Source organism: Podarcis bocagei (genome assembly GCF_964188305.1).
Source record: "Podarcis bocagei genome assembly, chromosome: 4".
Lineage (NCBI taxonomy): Eukaryota > Metazoa > Chordata > Lepidosauria > Squamata > Lacertidae > Podarcis > Podarcis bocagei.
Window position 1 is genome coordinate 47760554 of NC_138128.1, and position 24025 is coordinate 47784578.

General features: G+C 43.8%; 1 protein-coding gene across 1 annotated transcript in view; it reads right to left on the reverse strand.

Annotated features, from left to right (window-relative positions):
- COL17A1 (collagen type XVII alpha 1 chain) overlaps positions 1 to 16539 on the reverse strand; it is a 75061-nt gene extending 58522 nt beyond the window's left edge. Inside the window, 3 exon segments of the mRNA XM_081191997.1 lie at positions 965 to 1009; positions 1960 to 2021; positions 16379 to 16539. Of these exon segments, the coding sequence (XP_081048123.1) occupies positions 965 to 1009; positions 1960 to 2014 (100 nt within the window). The 5' untranslated portion in view covers positions 2015 to 2021; positions 16379 to 16539.
- Positions 16540 to 24025: the final 7486 nt, after the last annotated feature.

Here is a 24025-nt window from a genome sequence, read left to right on the forward strand (position 1 = left end):
GAAAATCACCATTTTATAGTTCAAATCGGGGAAAATAAATATAGTAAATGGACAAAAGTACAAAAATTCACAAAATGTTTAGGGGTATGCGTACCCCTGCATCCCCCCAGAAAAAAAGCACTGGTTCAAAACAGCTAGAGAGTATGAGGTTGAGGAAAAGTGGAATGGATTAATTCCTCTCAAGAATAGGGCTGCCGCATGGTCAATTTTGAACTAACTAGGTGGGTCCCCCTGCCTACACTCACATGTGTCATACTTGCAACACACCTTCAGTGCTAGAAAACAGACCACTTTAAATCTACTTAGCTGAAATGAGAATTACGTTCCAGTGAGAAAGGGAAGGCTAGAACCCTAGTCAGAAGAGTTGTACGATCAAGAGCTATTATCACTGCTTGGCACTCCTTACAATTACTCTGGTAAAGAAACCACACCACAGATGGTGTGGCTGGCCAAACGTTACTCAGCAAAGGTGCTCGATATCAAACTCAAACAGCTGTTGTAGTCAACACATCCCATCCCACCCAGGTTTTTCCAGGCTGATAGTGTGAAGGGAAGTTACATCATCACGGACAATGCAGGCCGAGGTCATACAGAAGCCATGGGAGAATGGGACCAATTGATATTTAGAAACAACAACCCTCTACTGGCAATGTTCCTTGGCTCAGAAATAATATGATCTAACTGGATTTTGTTCCATATATTCTTCTGAGCCAAGCCTATGGGCCTAGTGAACTCCCATGCACAGAGAGGCTGTACAAAGTCTCTTGCTATTTTTAATCCATGTCTTTCCTGTAACTTTCCTGCAACCGTAAGTAGGATGGTGCTTTTGTTATGCTTTGATCTATAAGCTCAGTGGCACAAACACTTGAGGGGCTTCTGACAAAGAGGCACAAACAAAGCAAACTGAGATGCATGCATGCAGAAACACGTATACAGTACGGAACTCAGTATAGCAGCCACTTACTTGGGGGAAGAGATGTCAGTCTGGTGGTAACAGTTTCTGTAATAACTGTAAAGAGAGAGAGAGAGAGAGAAGAGAAGAGAAGTATAAATCCATGGGATAGGTTGTCCTCATTTACAGAGGAACCTTGATGCTGCTCCTCAATCATTAGCATCTGGACAGCAAATTGAGCAGGTACGCAGGTCACCTGATCACACTATTTCCCACTGTGGTGAGATCAATTGCATTTCCCTTCAAATCACAGCATTATTTCTAAAATCACATCTATACATAGGCAATTTTAATGCAAATCTGTGCTCACTTTTCTCCCTGTTTGGGGGCGATAAGCAAGTCACCACGACGTCTTCTCTTTTTTTCAAAATTGCTAAGCTGAATTTGAGTCTTGAATTCAAACCAACAAATTCCTTTTGAAAGCTGTTTGTTTCTGGCCCATGGAAACCATCTTGGTAATTAAGAGAAGGACTCAATTTTTTACAGGTGAGATACTTATGAAGGCATAGTGAGATATAGCTTTTCAAAGGATGTATACAGCAGCGATAATTGCCTGAAACCCTGTGAAATATTTAGCCGAAACCATCTCTGAAAATGGCAATATAATGCTTCTGAAAAGGCATATAGTATTAAGCTGCTATTAACCTGGTTTGCAAGGTTGGCTTATTATATCAAAACTTCCATTTGGGAAATACTTGGGAGGTTCCACTTGGTCCCCACCATGGGGCCAATTCACATAAACTTTTCTTCTTTGAAGTGTTACCCTGAGATGACTCTTCCATCCCAATACTCAGGCAGTAAGGGCCTTCACATTTTAAGATCCCATTGCCGCATAATGAACATTTCATTATGTATAAGCCTTTTAAAAAATGATATAATAATGTCAGAAGAACATTGAACCACATGGATATTGAAGGGTGAAATGATTGCGCGCTAACTTTTACTTCTGCAATGTCTGTGCGAATCAACTTAAAGAATCATCTATTCCTAGAAAAGGTTTCACTTACGTCTCTCTGTGACTTCTGTTCCATCCCGCTTGTTTTTCTTTGTTACAGCGGCCATATCATTGCTACATGAAGGCGAAGAGAAAGAGCAAAGGTTAACATATTCCTGACCCCGGTGGCTACTTTGCTGTAGTGGTCCCACTCAGGCGCTTCCTCCCTCCTCAGCCAATGCTAGGCTAGGAAGCAGTTTAAGATGTGCAGTTTGCACATTTTCACAGTCCCTCCTGGAACACTTCATAGGCCTTTTTCTATTTGATGAGAATATGTGTGATTTATAAGGACTGGAAAGTGCTCAGCCAGTTAGAAGTTTAGTTTTTGTTTGTTTTTTAAGATAAACCAATTCCTCTCACAAGAGAAAGGCATTTGGCACAGGTATTGTGTTCTTTGTCCTCTCCCCCACCTCATAAAGTGCTCTGAAGTAATCTATCCAGGGTGTTAGAATGTTTAAAATCCGAAGTTCACAATTATTTCATTGAAGTTCTGGAAAGGTGGCTAATAAGTAGAAGAAAGGTAGAAACTTGTTTTTAAAAACAACTGCTTTAGTCAGTGAAGCAACAGTGTCATCTAGTGGCAGCTCAGGAATATTTAGCCAGTGTTTATCTCCCCCTGCTCAGATTTACAGTAGTTCACAGCTTTAGTCTTCAAATGTTTCCAGGCCTCAAAATTTAAAATATTCCTGTAAAAACAGTCTATATTTGTTTGCTTGCACTTTCGGGATATGACTTCCTTGGGATCCAGTCGTATTGGTGGTGTTCTTTGTTCAATTCTTGTTTTCAGACATGTAGCTTTTTGAGTTTTTTAAATAACATTTTTACATTGTTGCATTTTAACAGTGTTGTACTACCCCAAACTCCAACAAGAAGAAGGGCAAAATAACAACAACATAAATCTTCTGCAATTATGTTTGGTGTTTGCCACCCCCTCTGGCACTAAAAAGTAGGAACGTTCAGATTTCTGAATTATAGTGGTTACTTTCCCCCTAATAAACTACAATGACTTGTTTAGCTCAGGAGTAAAAAGATACCAGGAAGGTGGAACATATGTTCTGCTGAAGGATGTGAAAAAAAGAGGAGTGCTGAACAGGCAAGAAATGGGAGCAAAGTAGTTTATGAAGGGACAAGGTCTGTTGTTGCACATTCAAGTAGATGGGAAGCAGTGGTCCTGTAGGACCACAGAACCCTTTGTACTTATTATACCTGTGGGCACATATCTGCTATCATCTACTGAACTTGTGGAGGTAAGGAACATTTAAATCACATGCCTCCCCCTGCCCCAATTATCCTGGGAACTGTACTTTGCTCTGGGTGCTGGGAATTATAACTCTGTGAGGGGTTCCCATTATTCCTTGCAGAAACTATGACTGTTAAAGTGGTGTAAAAGTGCTTTAAATGTATGGTGTGGGTGCAATTTCATTCCACCCACCTACATCTGCCTCAGTGAACTCATGAAGAGGGTTTATTTGCCTTTGGGATGACTTTGAAAGTGGTTTTACTCATGCTCAGCGATTGGTTGATTGCTACTAAAGAAGGAATTTCCTCTCAAGCCACATTGGCTAAAAAGATGCCTACAAAAGCAGCCTTGCATGTATGCATGAGCCAATATAAAACTCACTGAGCTCTGTATGGGATTATATTGTGTCCTTTTTCCTAGACAAATACTGCTCCTGTGGAGGAAAATATTTGCACATGAAGTGAGTCTCATCTCAGGGTAAATCCATCCTAATTGTTTGTCTAAATCCACCCGAATCTCTTTCTTCACTGCTGTGCCCTCTTCCTCAGGATAATGGATGCCTGAGGCACTTCAGCAAACCCACAGCACCTTAAACCATGAATCACAGGCACAGTCATAATTGGCGCGCATGATGAACAAGCTCCAACACTGAAGGAAGATGCTTGAAAGATGAGCTTAGGCGGGTGGAACAATGGAGCCCTGGAGCCAAACCCAACCCAGTCTATGAGAAGATTTTGGCTTGAGGTGGCATCTTGGCCTCACTCTCTCAGCCTCTGTTGTTTTTCTAAAGTTTCTTTTGCATGTTCCTTTCTTTTGCTCGACCTTGGCTTTCAGGATTTGGGAGAGCAGCCAGTGTGGAGTAGAGGTGAGGGTGTCAAACCAGACTCAAATCCCCACTCTGTTGTCATGAGCAAGGCTGGCCCTATAATTATGAAGAATAAGGGAATCACCTCAGGCAGCACAGACTGGCAGGCAAAGGCAACAACTCCCCTAGCCACACCTCTGGCCGTTCCCCTCTGATGGAGATCAAAGCTATGTGTGCCACATGGCCTTGCAAGCACACACAAACGCAACCAGCCTGTTGCAACCACCAGGTGCAATAGGGGATGCTATGCTCTCCTGTTGAGAGTGTTGATGCACAATTCAACTGCCAAGCCAGTCAGCTTCTGAGCATGGAAGGGGGAGCCATTGTGTCATTTACCTCAACTAGCAAAACATCTTGGGCCAGTCCTGGCCATGAAGGCCTTAGGCCAGTCACAGTCTTTCGGCCCAAACTACCTCACAGGTTTGTTGTGAAGTTAGAATGGTGGGGAGGAGAAGAACCACAAACATTTATCTGAGCTCATTAGAGGAGGGTTGGCAGCTTGTGGCGTTCCTGATATTGCTGGACTGCAACTCTCATCAACCATGACCATTGAGCCACGCTGGCTGAGGCCAATGGGAACTGGAGTCCAACACCATCTGAAGGACCACAGGTTCGCAGAGCCTTGCCTTACGTGACATAAAGAATTAAAATGCAATTAAGTAAACTTCAGGTGGCATCTGGTCATGCATGCTGTGAACAGAAAAATTGTGACCCCTCCCTCTAGTCTCCTGCCACAGAGGTCCAAAGAGGACATTTCCAAGTATTTTAAAGCTGCCAAGTAAATTAACAACAAAACTCAAGGCGATAGGACTCAAAGCTATTTGAGAAGCATACTCTCTAACCCAGACAGGGAAAGTGTGGCCCTTCAGATGTTTTGAACTCCAGCTCCCATCAGCCCAAGCCAGCATGGCTTATGGTCAGGGATGGTAGTAATTCAATATGTAGAGGGCCACAGGTTTCCCATCTGTGACATATTCTATGATATTTGTCTGGTGATGAGTGGTCAGTAATTCCAGGAAAGACACAATGCAGTGTTACTGTCCTTTAAATTATTCTTCAACTGGCCCCTGGGACACAGCAATCAAATCCTAAGGCTGTCATTTCACACTATTTAAACTAGGGTCGCCATACGTCCAGAATTTTCCAGACACAGCCAGGATTTAATGGTTGGAAACAGTGTCCAGGCGGAAATTGCTTAAATGTCCAGGAAAATCCGGATGTACCCAATGTCAGAAGTGTAGATTTTGATGAATTTCCTTAATAGCTCAATAACCTTGGACAAAACTAGAAAAAGCTCAACAACTTTGGCCAACTTTGTGTCTGGATTTTCACTTTTTGAAATATAGGAAAAGGTTTTGCTTTGTTTAGTCAATCTACTAAAAAACAACAAAACAACAACCCAGAAATCTCCTCTACTCCATTTATTAATGTTTCTAATTTATAGGCTGGTTTTTATTGTATTTTATATGCTATAAGCCACCTTGATATATTTTATGAAAGTACAGATTATCAATGTTAAAACACACAAATAAATAGTATTTATTAGGTTTGTGACTCACTTGTTATCAAGGTCTCCAAGAGACTTACATTTAAAAGAATCAAAATAAATACACTATACCATTAGAAATTAATATAAAACATCAACATTCTCATACAAACACTTAAAATTCATATATACACATATAACTTGTCCACACTAGAGTAAATGTGGATTTGCCATTCTCCCCAGTAATGTCTACCCTATCCCAGTGTTGTACTGGACCTTTCCCCCTTTAAATGCAGGTTCTTTCAATCCTTGGAAAGTCCAAAATGGCTAGGATTGAAAAAGTCCACATTTAAAGGGGGAAAGGTCCAGGACAACATTGGGGTGGGGTCTACTTTTTGCTCTGGTGTGGACAAGTCTGCAGACAGAAACAACCCCCCACAGAAGCCTCAGGAAACTTTGGTAGCACACCAACAGCAGAACAAAATCAGTTCTGTCCATTAATTACCCCTTTGTTCTATAGTCTCCCAGATTTGAACAGCAACTTTAGCCGCTGAAACTGCTCCAGTTGGCTTGTGTGATCTTCCAGCACTGCTGATATCACTTATCAATCAAATTTACCTTTCACAGCTAAGCTACTATAGTAGCCTAGCCACTGCTTTGGGGTCCTGTGTACCATTCCTTCAAATATCTAAGACGACAGCAGGAATTTGAAGTCTAGCAAGGCTTTCTTCTCTTTTGTTCCATCCTCTGGGGTACAGAGATGATTATCTCAGTGACTAGAAATGAGGCAGGCTGGCACATTTGCTTTTGGTGTTTCACATGGATGCCCATCATGTGATAATGCAGGGGTGAAGGTCAGGATGACCAATAGAGAGCCAGGCTAAGAATCTCTGAAGCCATATTATAGAGTCATCTAAAAGCTAAAAGCACAAAGTCATTTTAGAAAGCTAAAGACTATTTCTCTTTCTCATGTTTGTCACTTTGCCACCTTTTGCAGAGGCAGCAAGCATGCAAGCTTGTGGGTGCAGCTAGCTTGCCCCTGCAGGAAGTTTGCTAGTTGAGGTTAAGCCATTTCTGAGAAACGACCCCTGACAAAGGCAAGTAGCAGGATGTTTGCTGACCGCCAGGCTCCAGAGATAACGCTTAGGTGTGAAGTTGCTAAACCACAAGGACATTTCTTGGAAGCGGGGGGTTCAGGGGCACTTCCTGGAACTAGTACAGAGGTTAAGTAGATTATAAGCCAGTAGCGCCACCTAGTGGAATAGGCAACTTGGAACCAAAAGGACACACCAAATTTATTCATTGGTTGAGCTTTAATGAATATGTATCAATGACCATAGGAAATTGTCAATCATTGGCTAAAGGGATGCCAAGGGGCTAAACTGTACTTTGCAGAAAGATATATAAGTTGACTGCCCCAAAGGGGGGGCGGGCATTCTTCATTTTCCTGAATGCACCCTATTTGCTTTTTGTCGGACAAAAATCCAAATAAAAACTTTTTCTTTAAGAAACTTTGCTGCCTGATTTTTACATTCCTGGTCTGAATACCGATGTCCCTTTCATTTCTGGTGCCAAAAGTGACTCGGATCAGAAGGACTTTAAGTGTCCTCAGAGACCAGGAGGCAGCTCCCTTGCCCTCTGGGCAGAGACAGGGGAGGGTCAACAGACCTCCTGGCTTCCAAAGTGCACACCGAACCTTTTCTTCGGAGGAGGGCAGAAGGCAACTTGACCCTCTTGCTGTATCCTGGGACAGAGGACAACGGATTTGAAGAGCCGAGGTTGGGAGGACAGGGCAGAGAAGAGCCGGCTGGGGTGAGTACATGGCAACAAGCCCTGAGGGGATAGAAAATCCTCCTTTTAATTAAGGAGAAGGGAGATACTGATCACATCTCCAGCGTGGATAGTGGCATTAAGTAGAAGGGTTGACTGCTGACAACCACCCACGCTTTGGTATTAGGAAGGAGAAAAAGGGGGGGCACAGGGTGGTTAGTGTGTCGTGCAAGCGTCCAACGAGAGAGGCATTTTGTGCATGTATGTGTGTTACCCCGGGGCATTCCCCTGGGGTCGTAGCAACAAGTACTCCATTTCCCAGTCGGGCGACCGCACCTGGGTGAGAAAAGTTGCGAAATGAATGTGTGAGTGTTTGGTGTGGGGACGCTGTACAGGGCCATACTGAAAATGGGAGGGGGGAGGCTTGAAAGCCTTGAAAGGTCCAGTAATTCCCCTTCAATGTATGTTAAACAACTTCAAGGAAGGACCAAAATCAGCATAGACCAGGGGGGACATCCTGACCAGATTCCCTATATAGACAACTGGCTGAAGGTGGTAGATGACAATCACCCCCCCCCCCCCGGTTGAAGAAATGCAGGACTGAACATTGCAAAGTCACTCCCTCATGTCAGGTTTTGGAGAGGGAAGATGTCCAGAAGAAGTGCAGTGTTTATGGAGAAGAGTGTACAGAACAGTAAGCAGTTATTACTGCATTAACAGAGGAAAATAAAAGAAAAGAGCATGAAACAGGATGCTGCTATAGAATTAATGTAACAGGATCTTGAACAGACAAATGAAGGACTTAATAGATTAAACACAAGTCATTTAGAAGAGAGGTCTCAACTAATTCAAGACCTCCAGAGGCATGGAAGAGAATTTGACAACCTCAGAGAGGTTTTAGCTGAGAAAGACAAAGAAATTTCTGCTATTATTTCAAATACAAATGTGTATTCTGAGCAGATTAATATTCTGAAATGTCAGATCAAGTGCAAAGAGGATGAAATGCAAGACAGGGAAATAGTGTTGTCTAAGGCTGAAAGGGAAGTCCAGTTACTGAAAGATCTACAAACCAAAGGTGTGAACAGTGGAGGCAGAAAGCTTTCAGAACTTTCTGACCAGTTAAGTGCAATAAAATCAGAACTGGCTGAGGAAAAAAAAAAAATTTGAAAAACGCTAGTAAAACAAAAGAGAATGAAGAATTTGTTAGGCAAAACAAAGAGACTAGCCAAACAGTTAAAGATCTTCATTCTACAATCAATACTTGTGATGTTACTTAAAACAACAAACTCATGGAGTGTGAGTCACAAATTAAATTGCTTAAAGAACAAATAAGTAAATCAGCTAAAAAATTGCAAGAAACAGAAATAGAATGTAAGGAGGAACAGACCATTTTAAATCCCAGGTCGATGAACATATCTCTGTAAAGGAGAAATTGAACAAGTTACTAAAATTAAAAGAAAAACAAAGAACAAAGTTTTGTGAATGAGCTGAAATCAGTGAAAGATTCATACAACCAGCTCACTTTACAAAATGCAAAAAAAGAAAGGGATGAAGATTTAGCTAATTTATCCAGACAACTTGCTGAACATACTGACCATCTAGAAATTGTCAAAAGGTCACTGCAAAAAAAGAGGCAGAGATTGTGATATCCCTAAAAGACAAGCTTAAAGTTGTGGAGCAGTAGGCTTTTGCAGAATCCTGATCCAAGGCTTCAGTATTTTAGCAAAACCTCTAAATGAAGTTACCAGAGGAAGGGAAAGTGACCCCTTTGAGTGGGGACCGGCCCAACAAGAAGCCTTTGAGACTATCAAGCAATTAGATTCCACAGCGAAAGGCTGGCCACCCTGTCTGCGCGCTGTCACTGCCACCGCCACACTAGTGGAAGAAGCAGACAAGTTCATGTTTGGCCAGGAGATGCATGTGAATGTGCCCCATTCGGTTCTCACCCTTATGGAATATAAGGAGGCTGAAACAGGCTTTGCCCAACCCATTGAGAAGTCTGCAGGCACAGTGGAAGCTTGTGAAGCAGACGTGCCTGATGTTCTAGAGAGACCAAAGGGTCCTAGTCATTTTAAGGGCCAGCGTTGATTCTTGGCTGTTGGCAATACTCCAAGGGAGGAAGTCCTGGGTAGCGTGGCAGCCACTGAAGACAGCATGTCAGGCCACAGTGGCAGCCAGACCAGAAGGGGCTGTGGGACGCCCAGAAAGCCCAGAGGGGGCTAGAGAATGCCCAGAAAAGTACCGAGGCCAGAGGGGGCTAGAGGCTGTTTTGGGAAGCTGTTTCTACGCTTCAATAAGTTGTTCCTCAGGCAGCAGAGCACCCAGAAGTGGGGGTGCAAGCCAGGCAAGCCAGGCAAGCCGTTCCAATACCTCTAAGAAAGCCAAAGTCTCCAAGAGTTGTTTGTGTTTTGAGCCGAAGTCCAACAGCAAAAGGCATTGCCCTGCAATTGGCAGCTGGATGCAAGGCTAACGTCCAGAAGTTGAGATGTTACTGGAAGCAGCATGGGGTCCCGAAGAGATTGCCGTGATGCACTACAAAGCCCATGGGAGAGGCCGGGACATGGTCACTAGGGGCAACCGGAAGGCAGACAACGCAGCTCGTGAAGCAGCTTTGAAACCTCCACCAGCACTCAACGCAGCCCTCATCCCACAACTCACTCCAGACGATGTGGAACCACGCTACACACCGGAGGAGCAACAGTGGGCACGCCAGGAAGGAGCAACACTCCAGGAGGGATGGTTCCGTCTACCAGAAAACCGTGTTTTTGTGCCCCAACATCTGACTACCGTGATTGTGAAGAATTACCACGAGTCCACTCATCTAGGGGGTCCAGCTGCCAGAGCACACCTTGGGAGACTTTTCTATATCACTAACCTTTCTCAACTAGTTGCTGCTATATCCCAGAGGTGTGTCCTGTGCGCCAAGAACACCCCCAGACAAGGCCACCTCCCCCCACCGGGTGTACAACACGTGGGCTTTACCCCTGTGGAAAGCCTGATTGTGGACTTCACTGAATTGCCTCCAGTTAGGGGTATCAAATACCTGCTTGTGTTTGTCTGCACCCTGACAGAGGCATACCCCACTAGAACAGAGATACCTTGTGAAGTGTCCAAGAAACTGTTACATGAACTCATACCCCGATTTGGCCTCCCCAGAAGTATTGGCAGTGACAATGGCCCTGCCTTCATTGATAAAGTTGTGCAAGAAGTGTGCAAGGCGCTGCAGATAAACTGAAGGCTACACGCAGCCTACAGACCCCAGAGTTTGGGGAAACCTGAGCGTATGAATCGCACCTTGAAGACCCACTTGGCCAAGCTGACCCAGGAGACGGGACTACACTGGATAGATGTCCTGCCCATTGCCTTGTTTCAGATTCGGAGCGCTCCAACCAAGAGACTGAGACTATCACCCTTTGAACTTTTGTATGGCAGGCCACCCCTTTCGTCCGAGACATCCCCGCCAGTTTGGGGCGGGTGGGAGATCACATCACTCAGGAACAAGTGCAATTCCTGTCCCCGTGTGTGTTTGCTTCCCTTTCCAGGTACTACCTCGACCCTACACCGTGCAGTCTCGCTGAGCCGGTCCACCAGTTCCAGCCGGGTGACAGCGTGGAAGCGCAACCCCCTCATCCCTAAGTGGCGAGGCCCATATACCGTCCTCCTCTCCATCCCAACTGCGGTGAGAGTAGCCGACGTGACTCCCTGGGTGCATCACACGCGTCTGATCATCACCTTGTGTCTGACGCTACCGGAAACGCGTTGGGCCACGGGCAACGTGATCCTGCGACTGATCATCACAAGGACTTTCACAAGGACTTTCCCCTTTTCTCTATTATGTTCTGTATTGATTTGCTCTATGTCCTACTGCCCTTTTTGCTCTATGTCCTATTGTCCTGACCCCACTGAGCCATACCAACCCTATTGGCCCGCGGACCTCTGCTACGACTGGTTGGGAACCAACTGTCACTCAGGGGGTAGAGCACTGTACCAACCCCATCTGGTAGACCAGGTCCTAATCTTAATCCAGGTGTTGCATGGGACGGAGCCCATCTTAATGCAAATATTGCAGGGGAGGGAGCCTGAACCAGGTGCACATTGAAATTGCTGAACAAGTGCCAGTAAATCCTGCAGCCCCACCTGTGGTTGTCGTGGTGGCTCGAGCCTCCCAAAAATCCCAGAATACTGCCTGGACTACTGGGCCTGGTAACTCCACATCTAATGCCCTTGAATGTGGTAGGGTATTCTTGTGGCTGCATAAGGGTTGCCACCCCAGGCTTCAGCCTCCATAGGCCCTGGTCAGAGACCACATAGGTGACCTCCACCCAGTAGGACCAGCCTTTGAACTTTACAGAGTCTATTGCCATCCCTATAGCTCCCGAGGCCTAACAGTGTATCAGTGCCAGGCGGCCACTTTTCCCTGTGTAGAGTGGGAATGTTTTGTGTGTAGACGCTGTTCATGCCTCAGTAGGGCCAGGAGTTAGAGGCCCACATGACCTGGCCTTCGTGGGCCACCATCCCTTTGGCTTGTGGTATTACCCTTTTTGTGGTATTTCTGTGTTGGTGGTACAGTTCTTTGTTCTGGGGCACCGAACATTCCTCGAATCAGGATGTGGATCATACCCCGCCTCCGGATGGTTCTCACCTCTCAGATGGCCACCGGGGGGAGGGAAAACACCTTCCTGAATATGACAACAGCTGTAGCTAAGAGCCTGAACAGGTCTGAGTGTTACAGGCTGATTTGTACCACAAAATTAGTCTAGATGGTGCAGGTCTCCCCAGTGTATGTAGTTGAATTAGTTCTTAGCTCCCAGGTTGGTCATGGTTAAAAGAGATTTTGCTTGTGATTTTACTTCTCTTCGTTACCGTATTATTCTTATCATGCTTTTTGCCTTGCCTTATTCAGATTGTACGCCAAATGGTGAGCCGCTCAGTTAATGCAGCAACACGTACCTATATCCTGGCTCTCTATGATGTTGCACCTATAGGTCCATCAAGCGAAAATGGAGAACCGTGACCGGTCAGCATTTTCGTGATGGAAAGGGGGGAATGCAGGGGTGAAGGTCAGGATGACCAATAGAGAGCCAGGCTAAGAATCTCTGAAGCCATATTATAGAGTCATCTAAAAGCTAAAAGCACAAAGTCATTTTAGAAAGCTAAAGACTATTTCTCTTTCTCATGTTTGTCACTTTGCCACCTTTTGCAGAGGCAGCAAGCATGCAAGCTTGTGGGTGCAGCTAGCTTGCCCCTGCAGGAAGTTTGCTAGTTGAGGTTAAGCCATTTCTGAGAAACGACCCCTGACAAAGGCAAGTAGCAGGATGTTTGCTGACCGCCAGGCTCCAGAGATAACGCTTAGGTGTGAAGTTGCTAAACCACAAGGACATTTCTTGGAAGCGGGGGGTTCAGGGGCACTTCCTGGAACTAGTACAGAGGTTAAGTAGATTATAAGCCAGTAGCGCCACCTAGTGGAATAGGCAACTTGGAACCAAAAGGACACACCAAATTTATTCATTGGTTGAGCTTTAATGAATATGTATCAATGACCATAGGAAATTGTCAATCATTGGCTAAAGGGATGCCAAGGGGCTAAACTGTACTTTGCAGAAAGATATATAAGTTGACTGCCCCAAAGGGGGGGCGGGCATTCTTCATTTTCCTGAATGCACCCTATTTGCTTTTTGTCGGACAAAAATCCAAATAAAAACTTTTTCTTTAAGAAACTTTGCTGCCTGATTTTTACATTCCTGGTCTGAATACCGATGTCCCGATGTCCCTTTCAATAAGACATCAAAGGAGAGGGAATTCAAAAGAAAAACTATTATATATCCTGCCACTGAAAATGCTGCATTTGCCCAAGGAGTTGATTTAATTATCATAAGTGAAATTTGGTGCTCTTCCAGGAGTGGCTGCATAGCAATCTGTTGGGGACATTCTAGCTCTGACTTTCCTGCAGTGAGCAGGAGGTTGGACTAAGGCAGGGGCTGCCAACATTTTTGGACCAGCGGACACATTTCGAATTTTCAGAGAGTGCTGGGGACGCTAGACAAAAATAACTGCTATGGAGGGAGAGGAGGTGTGGCATAACACAAAATGGCTGCCATGGGGAGTGTGGCATAACACAAAAGTTAAATTATGTTAATTCTAGGTATTCACAATTATAACTAAACCAGAGCAAAACATTATTCTTTTAAGACGGTTTTGCTAATTAAGTATTCTTACTAATACTGGTGTTTTTGTAGCATCAGTATAAAACAAAAACTATGGAAAACTTATGAGCAAAAAAATACACCAGGAGGTATCTGAAATAGGCATAAGATCTAAAAGAAACAAGGGAAATTATCGTTTTATCTTGATAAGAATTCTTCAAATAGAAATAATTGTTAATGGACTTGTGATATAATTATATCCAAAGCAAGTGATTGCTTGCAAAATGCAAGCATGAACAGCAAGGTTGATACTGCGGTAATGAAGGAGCAATTTAGGGAAGGAGCATAGCTCACAGGTAGAGCTTATGCTTTGTGTGCAATCTCTTCCATCTTCAGCTGCTGCCAGTTGGTGTATTTAGCAATATTGGGGTAGTCTGTGTGGCTTTCTCTAGATGTCTTGGGCGTTGGTTCAGTGAGATAACATGGCCAAAGGACTTAAGCACTGAGGCTTACAGTGGGATGGTGAAAAACCCCAGCAGCACAAAAGGGAAAGGCCTTCCCAATTTCAAATAGTGATTGCTTCTCAGAGTATATTCATGCTACATTAAACTGGTCAGATCCTGCTGTAGTCCCGGTATGTCTATGCTGAGTGGTGCTTGCCGGGTCTCAAGTAAGAGTCTGGCCCCACCTGGAGATGCCAGGGACTGAACCTGTGACCTTCTGCATGCAACACATATGCTCTTCCATTGAACCACTTGTGTGATTCAGTCTGTGTCAGCTCCTGCCATTCCACCCAGCTACCAGTGAACCCCGGCAGAGAACCAGCAATGGCTGTGTGGTCCCGTCAGCTACTTCTCATGCTCATCATGCAGATGCCCCAAGGCGAAGGGAAGTTGGATTTCTCTCAGACCCTTCCTGCCCTCCCAGTGATGTATTAAGCACTTGAGCAGGAGCACAGAAAGTCTTCATTTGGTCAGGCATTTAGAACTCAGCTTTAAAAAACCCCCAAGTTAAGCAACTTGGAATAGGCTGCTCAAGACAGAATCCTCAGAGGCCGGAAAAGAATATGGGGGGATCTTGTCCATGCTTCTAAACAAACCATAACCACAGTTCCTGCTCTGTTAACACTGGGCGCTTCCATGTTGTTGGCATTTTGAGGTGGGATTCAGTCACTTAGTGGCATCAAGGTGCCACAATTTTAGTTGATTCAGAGGTCTTGTGCAACAAACTTTTAAAAAAGTACCCCACCAAACTAGACTTTTTTGTTATATGGAGCGTGACAAGGAAATGTACTGCAAAGCTGGAAAAACACTTAGTTTGAGGCATCAGCCATCTGATCTCCCAGCAAACAAATCAGGATGAATGTTCAGTAGGCAGGTTAAGTGGAAGCACCCTTAGATTAGTTGCATTTTGATATATGCACCACAAGTAGGGAACAGGATCAAGCAAGATGTGTCATGCATGCCTCTAGGAAACTAATGTCCTTAGGATAAGGAATATGTTCAGTACAACACACCCAGCCAGCTCAGTGAAGTGATCTGTACTACACAATGCAGAAGAAAGCAAGATTTTTAAAATGCCGGAAGCCAACAGTTAACTTGCCCTGAGGGTATACAGTATTTATGCATTTTTCTAAATACAGTAATTGGGCAGAATTTGTGAATGGAAGTAAAATGGTGCGTTCCACTTCCTCAATATTTCTCTCAGCTCCCGAACCTCAGATTGTCTCTTCTGATGTTCTCTTTTCAGTCATGCCCTTAACACTTCAGAAGAAGGGAATGTTATCCCATAAGTAGAGGAAATTCATTCTGGGCCCTTTAAATCACTATTGAAACACCATAAAAGTCACAATGCTCTTCAGAGCAGCTTAATTTTTAATCAAGTTCTTTACTCCTATATTTTCCAGGAGACTAATTCAACATTTAACTTCAGAAGATTTCTGAAAAGTTTGCCTCTATAGTAGAATCTAGCAAAGGCTTTATCAGTGTTGATAAACATATTTAAATACTATTTTGCAGATGGGGGAGACTGAAAACCCACAGTCCAGGTTTGAAACCAAAATAGTAGCAGAGATGAGCAAAATAGACAACTGAATCATGAAATAACACCATGTAAAGAATTAATAATGATCCACAAAACACCCTTTTCATAATGATGCTAATTTTTGAAAGTCCATAACTCAAGATTAGGTACTTAATTATATATAGGAATACAAAGGAGTACAGTGATTCCTGATAATATACTCCTTGCTGATGAAGGTGACTTGAATCTATTGTTATTTTTCACAGTCAACACAAAATTCCTTTCTGCAAAGGAACTGCAAGCATTTTTTGAGAGATATGGTTCAGTGTACCCAAAAAACAGGATCCACACACATCGTCCACAGAACTAGCACACAATAAGTACATTTTTGTAATGATGGTTATGCAGTCCCTCTGCCTTGAAAAATGTATTAGTCAGTCTTTCTTCCAGGGTTCTGACATACCATACCCATCTACAGCTATAACCATAATCTTGTGAATGCCTATCTAATAAGGCTGCAATGCTTTTGTATGCTTACTAGGAAGTAAGTCTCAAAAAATTTACTTTCAAGTAAATATCCACAGGACTGGACCACATGGACCCAGATGTGAGAGGAAATGCTTATTTTGGCTTGTTTTCAGAGTATTGCTATTAAATTGTATACTTATAGCTTTTCTTTCAGTGCCAATTGTAAACCTATTTTCCCCATAACCAAACTGTCTCAATACTCAGTCTCTACAGCATAATTACTAGACTTCTTAATATAGAATAAGAAGCTATTTTGGCCCATATTTTGCCTGAGAATTATCTCTCCACACTTTCCCCCTTTTTACAATCAAATAATCTGATAGAATTATAGTAGAAAAGGGCACCCTTCTGAGTGTTTCCTTGTCTTGTGTTACATACCTGAAGTGCTTCTGTTTGTAATCCTTGTTGTTTGCTTTCTACCCAGATCCCAGATGTTGTCCCACAAGTCCTTGAATAAAGCACTCCTTCAGCAGTATGGTGTTTCTCAGACTGAGTGATCCTCAGAGAATGCTGAATTTGACTTGTATTTAATGTCTTTTACCCCACGCCCCCCAAACACGTATGTTCTTTTCCCCAAAACATTTTTCCTAAACAAGTCCTGACAAAGGTGTGTGATGGTTTCTTGCCTTACTCCACCCTATCAATTATCTGACACAGTGCGGGTAAAAAAAAAGTCTGCCTCCAGGAATCAAATTTAACTGCTGAAATAAAACACATCAAGCTACAAGCTCAAATACATCCAGTCTAGCCTACTGCAATGTGCTTTACATGAAGCTGCCTTTATACATGGCATGGAAATTTTAATTGATGCAGAATGCAGCTAGTTGGGGTTAGGTATTTGTTGGCTACCTTTACATTTTAGGCCTCAATTTGAAGGTATTTAACTCTTAAGTTCTAAATAGTCTAGGGCCAGGTTATTTGAAGAAAAGACCATATGAGGCCAAGGTCTCAAGACTGGCTTCAGAGTTGTTAGGACCCTGTGAGACATCTGCAGAGTCCAGACCTCCCTGCTACCTCACCCTCTCCCTCCCAGTGAGTAGCAGTGACTCTGCTGCTGAGAGGTCAGATACATGGCAGTGCCCCTCATTAGTGACTCCTCCTGACCTGCTATTAAGGTCAGTTAGATTCATGATCTGAAGAAACTGGGCCTTTTCTGTAGTGGCTCCATATTTGTAGAACTCCGTCTCAAGCCTTGTGCATTTGACCCTTTCTCTCTCCGTGTTTTTGAAGAGGCCTTGAAGACCTTTTTGTTTCCATCAGCTTTTAGTTGAAATATGCTGAGCTAATTTTTGAATGGTTGCTACTCTCTGCCTTAAATTGTTTTAACTCTTTCATGGGAATCTATTGGGCTATGTTGAGGTGTTTTATAAACCATTATAGTTTATAATTTTATATCTTTCTTATCATTTTATTTTATTCATTGTGAGTCACCTTGAGAGGGCATAGAAATACTGAACCACCTGATTAAACAAGCAAACCACTTGAAATATCAATTTCCCAAAGTGGCCAGCAAGGGACCAGTCTAAGTAGCCTACAAGCATGACTTGAAGACAAAAGCAACTGGTAATAGGGCCCCAAAAAGAGAGGCTACATATCCCCCAAATTCAGGACGAAAGAAGACACAGATTTACACTAAATTTGCACATGCTAATTTATATTCAAATATGCAAATTTAGAAATGACTAGAAAATAAATTGAAATACAATATGCCTCACCATACCAGAGAAGACTGTAACCAGGTTATCTGTGTGCCTGCTCAACGTCCTGTCTTTGTGCTAGTAGTTGACGGGCAACTTCAGCACCCTGTCTTCTCCCTTCATATTGTTCTTTATCTTCTTCCTGTGGTTCTTTACCTTATTGATATTTTTTTATCAGACTTGGATTGAACAGCCCTTCCAGCAGAGGACTGACCTCTGCAAATAATTGATATTTGGTGGCACACTGACTCTGAGCCCCAACTGGAGTTTCAATGTAGCCATCATGGCTGCTTGCCACCTTCCCCTTCATGAATCTGTTTAATCCTGCTGTAAGAAATGGGAGACATGGTAGGAGGCACCATTATACAGGCACAGGCCTGCAAGGGACCAATTAAGGTCTGTAGTTCAACCAAAAAGAAAAGGCACCAAATGCCTTTGGAGAAAAGGGGAGGAAATCCTCCACCTGCAATCTCAATAAACGATTCTGTGCACTTGGGTGTTTCCTCCCCATTTTCCCCCATGTAGCTGAACTCCCTGTGTGGTAGAAGGGAGCCTCCTATTTTACAGCATCTTGATGCATTCTTGCTAGAATGTCATAGTGGAGACAATAATTCTGAATGCCCTTTACACAGCTAAACACTTGCAGCAGGTGGATCTATATCAGCGGTTCTCAACCTGTGGGTCGTGACCCCTTTGGGGGGTCGAACGACCCTTTCACAGGGGTCGCCTAAGACCAGGGGTCAGCAAGCTTTTTTGGGGGTGGGCAAGTGGGGAGTGATGCCAGGATGTCACCCACCCTCACGGCTGACACCCAGTGTGCACTGCATCCCCCGCACCCGCCTTCCTTCACCGGTGACCTGAATTACTTTCACTTTTGGTTCGTTAGCTGCAGAAGGCACCCTTATGGCAATCAGAACTTGAGTGAGCAAGTACTGTAATACCTATTCACTGATCCCCAATGGAAATTATTCATAACATTTTCTCTGTGGTGCTCATCATATCCAATATGCCTCCTCAGCTACAGACATGTTTGATGTCTCCAAGAAATTTAGATCATCCTTTGTAGCCCAATGAGTAAGAAACCGGATAGGTGTTTCTTGGCAACAAACAGTTTAAAGTGCCGATTTTATGAATCACTTTGCCTATTTATTCTTGAACTTCCAATATTTTTTCAAAGGGAGAAGAGATCCCTTAAAAGGAAATCGGAAGAGTGTTGATAATTGATAACTCAGCACTTTAAAAAGAGATCGTGTTGCTCTCCTCTTTGAATTCACTATGCTTACCAAATATCTTTAATAAACTCTAATTGTCACTTACATTTACACAGTCCCCAAGTTTTTGTGGGCAGCTAATTTAATCACCAGTAGAATATTATTTCTAATGAGCAAACTACTTGTTACATGCAGCTGCAGATGATTCCTCCCCAACCCCCACCTCCCAAATGGGCCTTGAGCAGCTATGGTTTTAAGTAAAGGAACAGAGGTAAAAGGGTACCTTTCCCCATTGATTTTTCTTCACCAAGCATAAACTACCCTAGTGGCTTTTCCCCAACAGAATTCCACTTGGAATGCTGCTGAAAGGAAAACATATGGAGATTGGTGTGATTTTGATTGGGAAAATGGCTGTTGGAGAAAGATCAAGTACTAATTCCTGCCACAGGAGTGATCATAGGATTGCAGAGTTGGAAGGGGACTCCAGGGGTCAAGTTTCTGAGCTCTAATAATAGAGAAGTTGGCCGGGCCCACTTTACCCAAGGGGATCTACCCATGAGGCAGTTTACCATGGACTCAGTGCTAATCATACCGTAGGTGCTGGATTCCACCCAACTTTGAGGGAGCCCAGCACACGCATGCAACATCATAAGCATGATGCACACATGTGATGTCACATGGCGGGTAGAGGCCACAAGGCCCACCACAGCCTCAGGGAGGCTTAACAGGGCCAGCCGCAGCCATAGGTAGGCCCGACAAGGCCCAGCCCCTCAAGACTGGGGGGCTCTGCCCCATCCCAATATATTTGGAGGTGGCTGAGGTATCCTCAGCCCTATAGAGTTGGCACCTATGGATCATACATATGGAGCATACATCCATATAACATCAAAATTCATTCCCATTTTATTTTTCCATTTAATCCAGAGATATGGTTTCTGTAGAAAAAAATCTCTTGTGGAAATGGTAAATCCAGATTAAGCGGTGGGTATAGGGGAAGACACTGTTATAAGAACTACATAGTGTGGACACTGTGGGGAGGGGACTTGCATGCATGAGCTGCACTAAGTCCACAATAACCTGCTCTGAGGAAGTGCCCAGTGATTTTCTCCTGGTATACAAGAATGGGCTGCAGACTTGCATACTGCACATTAGGTAGGGTATCTTGAAATGTGCCTCTGCTTTGCCATAACATGTCTGCATCCTTTATATATGCATATCACACAATGTGGGCTTAGAGACAGCTTAACCGAACCAACAAGTTTGCCCATGCAGCTTGTTGATCTTTAGTAGCTGAAAAGAAAACCTAGTGACATGCTAAAACTGAATCCAGGGGTCATGTTACTCCCATTCGCTATTTCAGTGAAGCACACAGGACTCAGTATATCACTTGCACCAAAACTCTCAAGGATGTTATTGTTCCATGACTTCAGTCCATGATGTGCAACAGATATCAAACATGCAGCTTCTGATTATAACCCAATAGATTCCTACAAAGACCCAAAGGCCACACCTTCAGCATTTCTGCTTTGGAAACAGTCAGCCGTGGCAAAAGTTAGTAAGTTTGTCTTGAGTTTTTTATTCATCTGGTGACTCAGAAAATATCTGAACTCCTGTCTCACACACCCTTCTTTATCATCACATGAAAACCACCATGTAGGTGATGAATGATAAACAGAGCTGTGTGTCGCCCATGTGTCCATGCACTTTTGCTTTATGAAATCTGGATGGAATCTTGCACAGAAAGTGCAGGAAAGAATTCAAGGTTTATTAAGAAGTGAGGAGTTTCTATCTCTTATGGCTGAAGAAAAAGATCTTTGACACGCGAACATGCTCAATATGGCAAATGCTTAGAACAGGAGTGGGATAACCCCAGGACCAAGACCCCAATGCATCTCTACCTTCAGGCCTCTATATGTGACCTTTGAGAATATTACTAGTCACATCCTTCTCCCTGTCCACTTCCTTCACTAGATTTGCTCTGTATCCTTCTTGTGCTTCCTGGCACATTTATCTCCTTGAACTGTGATAATCCATCTGCTCTATTTGGATGGGGGATGGAGAGAGGTGCGTGTGTCATACCCTCCAACATTTTCACCCCCCAAATTGGGACGTCAGGAGGGGCACGCCTTCTGGCCTGGTGCTGGTCACCAGGGACATGCCAGAGTTCAGGTGTGATCCTGCTGACTTGTGCCAGAGTGAGCATCTTCGGTTGAGCACCGGACCCAAAATCGGGACATTCCAGGTCCCAAACAGAAACCGAGATCGGCTTCTGTGATTCAGGATGTCCCACTTAAAATAGGACACTCTGGGAGGTATGGTATTTGTGCGTGTGTAGGAATTGCCAACTTGTGGGTAGGTGAAACGCAGCCTTCTGAACAAAGGTGAGAGTCACATTTATGGCTCCACCCACCTTTGCATCTGACCCCACCCAGTACTGGCAAGCAGCCCTCAGAAGGTTCCCCAAGAGGGAATGGGGGTCTCAGACTGAAAAAGCTGCCCACAACCTGGCTGATAAGAGGCCATATAAAAACCACCATCATCTTGCCAGAGAGCTGTTGCTTGTTCCTGTCACTCATAGTTCTTGGGCCAAGATCCTAAGCCTCATTATGCTACAGGCAATTTCACAAACAAGAGAGACATTTTTGAGATTTTTTTTATATAGACAGAGAGGTTTTTAATAGACAAACAGATTCTGAGCTGGGTGCTCATTCACTCTACGCACTCCCACTACTGGCTTTGGAATCCATGTACACATGATGTAATCGGCGAGGTAGAGCTATTCTGTAGTTTCCTGAGAAACACAACTGATTGGTGCATTTCCCCTCAAACCAGCTTCAGACAAAAAGGCAAACATAAACCACATTCACTTTGTGGTTCAGCTGAGGTGTGTACATGTGAGGCAACCATTTGCGCATGCATGGATGACAGCTTTATGGTGGTGCTGCAGGAGTAGGAGGGGGGGAGAAACAAATCAGGTAATGTGCACCTTGTGAAGACACCTGTGCCCTCTCTGCACAACGACGTGCAAGTGTGACTGGAAATCCTGCAAGGAGAAATGACTTCACTGCATTTTAAGCCACTAATACATACACAGCCCTAGGGTTAAGACTAAATCCTAATTTAAGCAGCACTGGTTACAGTTTGGGGAAAAGTGATTGCTTTATTTGAAACATGCCCTTTCATATAATATATATGGATAGAATTAATATATTATTAATGCATTGTCAAGCAGATATTTACTATATTAATTTTTAACTGCAGATGCAGACAGATGCCTCTGATGGATTGTAGGAAAGTCACCTATTTTCTTTTTGCCTTTTGTATTTGGTATGTGTGTGGCTGACTACTGTGATTTCTTGGATGATTATTCCCCTCTAAAGGGCTTGCATTTTCTCCTGCTGGCTCTTGCCTGCCATGACTGCACCTGTTTTTCCTGGGGCATATCTGCCAAGTGCAGACTTGAAACAATGGCAGTCCTTTATGAAAAGGTACATTCCAGAAGCATAAAATATTAGCAGTGAATTCACATGGGCAGATGCTTGTGAACGCCGCTCAGCGCAAGATGAGACATGAAAGAAGAACATCAACAAACTCACTTCCTTGTGCTTGCCTCTCACGTGGCAGCCAAAAACCTCCTGAGCCTACCTTTTCAGTCTCTTAAATTGTAATTCTATACATAGCTACTCAGAAGTAAGCTCCATTGAATTCCCCGGGGCTTGCTGTACTGGTAGGGATGAATGAGAAGTACAATTCAATCCACATTTACAGCTGAATCTATGAAATGTGAACTTTTCTAAACAATAGAAGAACCAAAACACAGCCTTACATTTAAATTTGTGCTTAGCCCAATTTTATGATAGAGTTATCCAACCTATGTTCACAGACATGCAGATATTAAGGGGAAGTGTCAATGAAAATGAACATATTTGTAAAAATAAGATACAAAATTGTGCTGTATTAGGATAATTCCTTGGGGAAATGTATATGTTAGTTTGCAGGATCACTTTGGATGGTGCCCTGAGTCCCTTCCAATTATTGGACTCTTGTCCCCAGTGATGGATTCTATTGATGAACTAGTCAGACAAGTTTTTTTGTAGGACAATGCCCTTATCTGGCCACTTAAGTGGCCTCATCAGCATCCCAAAAGAATAGCTAGACTATAAGTAAGTGATGGTGCCTTCCAGGCTAATAGGTGGACCTTCCCACCCCCCCACCCCGCTTCACCTGGCTGCTAGGTAGGAGAACAATAGTAAGTGTGTGAGAGAGCTGGGCTGGAAGCAGGAGAGACAGAGACATGCTTGCTCCTTGCTGGATCTAAAGCTGTATGTAATGGAGAAACGGTACTTTGGGATGTTAACCCTATGAGCCCTTCCGTTTTACACTCAGGTTGTATATGTGTGTAAACAAAACCATATAGCCCAAAGCCACCACAATCTCTGCTGACCTTCATTCCATGGCAACCAAACCCTGGGTAAGTGCTGGAACCCCTGGATTCTCTCACCACTTGGAGATTGGGGTGATAGGTAGGAACAATGAAGAAAGTTAAAATAAAGGGTTTCTCCCCCCTCCCACACACACCCCTTGTCCCATTCTGTGTACACATGCAGACATTTCTGTACCTATAATAAGTTTGGGTTCAGTACCTTGACGCCAGACTTAACATAGTGATTTCATTAGTCAGCAGATACAACAAGAAGTTTTCTGCTGGAGCCCCTAAAGCCAGTCAGGCTCCACCCTCTCAAATTATTGTCCAGTCATCATTACTAAACTCCCATCCCAATGTTTCTTTTAAGGCAGGGATGTCCAACTCCCAAGAGACTGATCTACTCCCAGTATAAAAAACTGGCAGTAATCTACCCATTGTCATCATTGGAGGGAGGAGGAGCGTGCGTGGAGTGGATCGCCCAGAGTTGTTGAGCTTTTTTTAGGAGGGAAGTGCCCAGAGTTACTGAGCTTTTTATGGAGAGGATTGCACAGAGTTTTTTAGCTTTCCCCCTGTAACTTTTTGTACAAGATAAGGATCCCGCGATTTACCAGGATCAGACGGGGATCTACCCGCAATCTACTGGTTGGACATCCCTGTTTTAAGGAAATGTCTCTGAATCACTACAATCACT